This window comes from Rhinopithecus bieti, unplaced genomic scaffold (genome assembly GCF_001698545.2).
Source record: "Rhinopithecus bieti isolate Rb0 unplaced genomic scaffold, ASM169854v2 scaffold_11744, whole genome shotgun sequence".
Lineage (NCBI taxonomy): Eukaryota > Metazoa > Chordata > Mammalia > Primates > Cercopithecidae > Rhinopithecus > Rhinopithecus bieti.
The window spans coordinates 161,100-167,370 of NW_016807094.1; the positions used below are offsets into that span (position 1 = coordinate 161,100).

Here is a 6,271-nt window from a genome sequence, read left to right on the forward strand (position 1 = left end):
AGGTATGGAAATCATCAGATCCCACCTCAGACCAACCGATCAGAAACGTCGAGGCCAGGATTTCAAGACCAGCCTGGCCAACATGGTGGAAACCCCATCTCTACTAAAAGTACAAAAATTAGTCAGGCATGGTGGCACAGGCCTGCGATCCCAGCTATTCCGGAGGCTGAGACATGAGAATCCCTTGAACCCGGGAGGTAGAGGCTGCAGTGAGCCAAGATGGTGCCATTGCACTCTAGCCTGGGTGACAGAGCAGGACTTTGTCTCAAAAAAAAAAAAAGAAAAGAAAAGAAAAGAAAAGAAAAAATTGCAGCCTCTGCTCAGGAGGTCTGGAGTGGGCCAAGCTTCTGCATTTTAACAACTCCCAGGAGTGTTAGTGGAGCTCGTTTGTGGACTTGCCTTTGAGTCGCTCAATCAATATTAGATAAATGACAGTATTGGGAGAACTCCAGGGGGCTCTGGAGGACCAAGGGATCATATTGGAGCCAAACAGGGCAGAGAGGTGGAGGAGGTGGGAGTCGGGTGTGGCTGTGGAGGAAGCTATTTAAGTCCGGATTTGATCTTTGCTGGTTCTTATCCCTGGACCTGAACCCAGGCAGACATCTGGATTGAAGCATGCCAGGCTCAGAGGATCTGCGTAAAGGTAAGAGAACCCAAGCCAAGACACGTGAAGAAGTGGAAAGCAGCTGGTGGCGGGAAAAGGCAGAGGGACCAGGTGGCTGAAGCCAGTGCTTCGTCCACGTGGGTGGCGGGGACTTCCCGCAGAGGCTGTCATCGTTTTTGTTGTTGTTGTTTTTTGTTTTTTGTTTTTTGTTTTTGAGATGGACTGTCACTCAGGCTGGAGTGCAGTGGCGTGATCTTGGCTCACTGCAACCTCCACCTCCCAGGTTCAAGCAATTCTCCTGCCCCAGCCTCCCGGGTAGCCGGGATTACAGGTACGCACCACCACACCCGGCTAATTTTTTTTGGTATTTCTAGTAGAGACAGGGTTTCACCATATTGACCAGGCTAGTCTCAAACTCCTGACCTTGTGATCCGCCTGCCTCAGCCTCCCAAAGTGCTGGGATGACAAGCGTGAGCCACTGCACCCAATTTTTGCATCTTTAAACAGAGGGGGTTTCACCATGTTGGCCAGGCTGGTCTCAAACCCCTGACCTCATGAGATCCGCCCGCCTCGGCCTCCCAAAGTGCTGGGATGACCGGCGTGAGCCACAGTGCCTGGCTGCGGCTGTCATCCAACAGCGCAGGCAAACGCAGGGAAGCCCGTTTCTGCCTTCGAATCCCAAATATTCTCCCTTCTTGTTGTGTCTTAATTCCTCCCACCCCGATGCTTGTTCTTGAGCTCAGGGGAATCTGATTCCTATGAGGTTGATTTGGTCCTAGATAGAATATAGGCTTAGCCAAGGTGGAAATCTCATGTTCGTGGGCACTTACTAGATTCTGGGGTTGCTGCCAAACCATTTTCAGGCATGATCTGATTCAGATCTTTTAGAGTCAGGCATGCGGTGGCTCGTGCCTGTAATCCCAGCACTTTGGGAGGCCAAGGCGGGCAGATCGCTTGAACCCAGGAGTTCAAGACCAGCCTGTGCAACAAAACAAGATATCGTCTCTACAAAAAATACAAAAGTTAGCCGGGCATGGCAGTGTCCTGTAGTTCCAGCTACTTGGGAGGCTGAGGTGAGAGGATCGCTTGAGCCTGGGGAGGTTGAGGCCGAAGTGAGCCATGATCATGCCACTGGGCAACACAGCAGTACACTGTCTCCAGAAAAAGAAAGTAAAAGGTGACATCCATGAGAAAAGTGATGTTATTTTTCTGCTGATTTCCTTGCTATATTCCTAAAAGAACCTACTTAATAAACATTGAATAAATGATAAGGGTAAAACCATGTCCATCCATTTCACCTTGGATTGAGTTGCCTATTTCTACACAAAGAAAATAGAACCCAAGAGGTAAGGCACAAGCGATCCCTTATTTATTTATTTATTTATTTATTTATTTATTTATGTATTTATTATTTTTTTGAGACAGGGTCTCCCTGTATCCCAGGCTGGAGTGCAATGGCGTAATCTTGGATCACCACAGCCTCTGCCTCTGGGGTTCAGGTGACTCTCCTGCCTCAGCCTCCTGAGTAACTAGGATTGCAGGCATGTGCCACCGCGCCTGGCTAATTTTTGTATTTTTAATAGAGACGGGGTTTCACCATGCTAGCCAGGCTAGTCTGGAACTCATGACCCGATGTGATCCGCCCGACCTGGCCTCCCAAAGTGCTGGGATTACAGGCGTGAGCCACCACACCTGGCAAGGGATCCCATATTTAAATGATAACAGAAAAAAAGGATGGAGGAACCAAGGGGGAAAGGAACAACCCTTTCCTAGGAAAATGACAAACGAGGCTTGGAAAAACAAGGACAAAAGACAGATCCTCCCGATTCAGCCTCCTACAGTACTGGGACTGCAGCCTAAGGCACCCCCCAGGCCGGCGGTGTCTCAATATCTAAGAACCTCAGTCATGGCCGGGCACGGTGGCTCACACATGTAATCCCAACACTTTGGGAGGCCGAGGCGGGTGGATCACCTGAGGTCAGGAGTTCAAGACCAGCCTGACCAACATGGTGAAACCCTGTCTCTACTAAAAATACAAAAATTAACCACGTGTGGTGGCGGATGCCTGTAGTCCCGGCTACTCGGGAGGCTGAGGCAGGAGAATCGCTTGAACTCAGGAGGTGGAGGTTGCAGTGAGCTGAGACTGTGCCCCTGCACTCCAGCCTGGGCGACAGAGCCTCAGTCACTTGATCATCACAGTGTACCTCAGTGGAAAGGAAAGGAAAGTTCAGGCTTTTGAGAATGGAGTTGTTAGCAGTTCCCATTTGTGTCTCTTTCCCTTTCTTTCAAGGCAAGGACCAGATGCATTCACACAGGAAACGAACCATGTTCACTAAGAAGCAACTGGAAGATCTGAACATCTTGTTCAATGAGAACCCATACCCAAACCCCAGCCTTCAGAAAGAAATGGCCTCGAAAATAGACATCCACCCAACAGTACTGCAGGTGGGAAAATGATCCCTCTTCTCACTAAACTGCCTTCCTGATCTAATCTAAATTCAAAGTCCCTCTAGGATAATTCTCGAGGTCTCATTCCGATTGCCAATATTTCCCAAACCCACACTCTCCTACCCGCATCCCCGTAAACCTTTCTTCAAACCCCCAGAGCAAGAATGGGAAAATTTTTCCAGTAAAGGACCAGTTAGTAAATAATTGAGGCTTTGTGGGCCGTACTGCCTCTCTAGCAACTATTTTAACTATGCCACCACAGTGCAAAGGCAGCCACAGACAACGTAAACAAGAGGCCCATCTGTGTTCCCAGAAACTCTTTTGCTCAGGTCAGAGTGCAGTGGTGCAATCACAGCTTATTGCAGTCTCTACCTCCTGGGCTCAAGCAATCCTCCCACCTCAGCTCCCCACGTATCTGGGACTACAGGTGCGCACTACCATGCCTGGCTGACTTTTTTTTTTTTTTTTGAAATGGAGTCTCACACTCTGTCACCCAGGCTGGAGTGCAATGGCATGATCTCGGCTCACTGCAACCTCCACCTCCCAGGTTCAAGCAATTCTCCTGCCTCAGCTTCCGTAGTAGCTGGGATTACAGGAGTGCACTACCACGCCCAGCTAATGTTTTGTATTTTTAGTAGAGACAGGGTCTCACCAAGTTGGCCAGCCTGGTCTTGAACTCCTGACTTCAGGTGATCTGCCTCCCTCAGCCTCCCAAAGTGTTGAGATTACAGGTGTGAGCCACCATGCCCGGCTGTATTTTTTTTTTTTTTGGTAGAGATGGGGTTTTGCTATGTTGCCCAGGAGGCTGATCTTGAACTCCTGGTCTCAAGTGACCCACCTGCCTCGGCCTCCCAAACTGTCAGGATTACAGGCATGAGCCACTGCGCCTGGCCTGAGGTTTATACAATTTTCACATTACAAAATACTGTTGTTTTGTTTAAAGACAGAGTGTTACTCTTGCCCACGTTGGAGTGCAGTGGCACGATCACAGCTCACTGCAGCTTCGCGTTCCTGGGCTGAAGCCATCCTCTCACGCAGATTCCCAAGTAGGTGGGACTACAGGTGTGTGGGACTACAGCCTCCCAAGTAGCTGATATTACTGGTGTGTACCACCAGCCCCAGCTAATTTGTGTGTTTTTTGTAGAGATGGGGTTTCGTCATATTGCCCAGGCTGGACTCAAACTCCTGAAATCAAGTGATGCACCCACCTCAGCCTCCCAGAGTCCTGGGATTATAGGCCTGAGCCACTGTGCCTGGCCAGTAGTATTCTTTTATTTTTTCTCTTTTTTTCTTTCAGTCCCAACACACCTACAACACAAAATAGTACTCTTATTGTGTTTGTTTTTTCTCAACCATTTTAAAATGTAAAGCCTATTCTTAGCGCATGGGTGATACAAAGGCAGGGGGTGGTCAGATTTGACCACGAGCCTCAGCTGGCTGGCCTGAGCCCCAGAGCAGCCCTACAACTCATCCCCTTGCTCTCCTGTCCCCTGCTCTGGGTTTTCTGACCTCTGTCTCAATTTCTGTCCCCAGAATCTCTCATTTCTGCTCCTTCCTAGGAGCAGATTGAAAAGGGTTCCACAAAGAGGATATAAGTGGCCAAGCTGTGGCACTAGCTATTCTCACCTACAAGTACTTGTATTAGCAACTAAAAGGAAAACTTGGGCTGGGTATGGTGGCTCACCCCTGTAATCCCAGCACTTTGAGAGGCCAAGGCGGGTGGATCGTGAGGTCAGGAGTTCGAGACCAGCCTGGCCCATAGGGTGAAACCCTGTCTCTACTAAAAATACAAAATGTAGCCGGGCGTACTGGTGTGAGCCTATAATCCCTGCTACTCAGGAGGCTGAGGCAGAAGAATCACTTGAATCTGGGAGGCGGAGGTTCCCGTGAGCCGAGATCGTGCCACTGAACCCCAGCCTAGGCAACAAAGTGAGATTCCATCTAAAAAAAAAAATAATAATAAATAAATAAATATTTGGATAGGAGAGTTTAAGGGCCAAAAAAAAAAGAAAAGAAAAAAAAGAAAAGTTAAAACTTAAAGGTTAAAAAAAGAATATAAATAAACAAAATACGTTTAACAAAATAAAATTAAAAGTAAAACTTTTAAAAAATAGAATGACGAGTCTTCTGAATTCCACCCCATTCTCAACCCCTAGCTCTTCTCTCTCTTCCCTTCAGGTCTGGTTCAAGAATCACAGAGCAAAACTCAAGAAAGCCAAATGCAAGCATATTCATCAAAAACAAGAAACTCCACAACCGCCAGTACCAGAGGGTGGGGTTACCACCAGAGTCAGCCCGAGAAATGCAGACACACTACCCAGATTGCCCAGTGCTGCTCACCCGATCGGCCTGGTGTACACGGGTCAACGAGTCCCTTCATTCCAGCTCATCCTGTACCCCAACCTCAAGGTCCCTGCAAATGACTTCGCTGGCCACAGAATAGTCCATTTTGGCTGCTGCCAAGATCCTAATATATATTGCCTCTACCCCATTTTGGAATCCCAAGTTTGCGCTCCAAGCTTCCATGCTGGATCTTCTGCCTGTTCATCTCTCCAAAGTCGAGAGAGATGATAAATACAAAAAAAAGAGATGATAATTACAACACGTTGTAATGGTGTGTGTGTGATACTGTGACATTTGTAGTTGGTCTTCATGCCTGTTTCCTGGAAAGCAGCTCCAGAATTCCATGGAGTCTCCAAAGTGCTGTCTTTTTGTATTTTGTATGCTAATATTGACCGATAGCTTTAGGATGGGGACTGGTCTCTGGAAAGACCCCAGTAGGATTAGAGGGCAAACATCCGGGAGGGGAAGGAAGCTGAGGGTGAGGCTGATCACCATTGGCCAATGGTTTCATCAGTCATGTCTGGGTAAGGAATCATCCATCAAAACCCAGGAGGACAGGGTTTGAAGAGGTCCCTGACAGCTAAGCATGAGGACGTACCTGGAGGGTGGCCTATCTGGGGAGGGCATGAAAGCGCCGGGCCCCTCCTCATATGCCTCATCCTGGCAGGGTGCAGTGACTCACACCTCTAATCCCAGCACTTTGGGAGGCCAAGGCAGGTGGATCACCTGAGGTCAGGAGTTCGGGACCAGCCTGGCCAACATGGCGAAGCCCATCTCTACTAAAAGTACTAAAATTAGCTGGGAGTGGTGGCGGGCGCCTGTAATCCCAGCTACTCGGGAGGCTGAGGCAGGAGGATGGCGTGAACTCAGGAGGCA

The 6,271-nt window shown here is 48.7% G+C and overlaps 1 protein-coding gene across 1 annotated transcript; it reads left to right on the top strand.

Moving 5' to 3' along the window:
- Positions 1-349: 349 nt before the first annotated feature.
- LOC108534751 (divergent paired-related homeobox) lies at positions 350-5,635 on the top strand. Its single transcript, XM_017880251.1, has 3 exons — positions 350-643; positions 2,895-3,049; positions 5,231-5,635. The coding sequence occupies exons 1-3, from the start codon at positions 616-618 to the stop codon at positions 5,621-5,623; spliced, it is 576 nt and encodes a 191-aa protein (XP_017735740.1). The 5' UTR covers positions 350-615; the 3' UTR covers positions 5,624-5,635.
- The last annotated feature ends 636 nt before the right edge of the window (positions 5,636-6,271 follow it).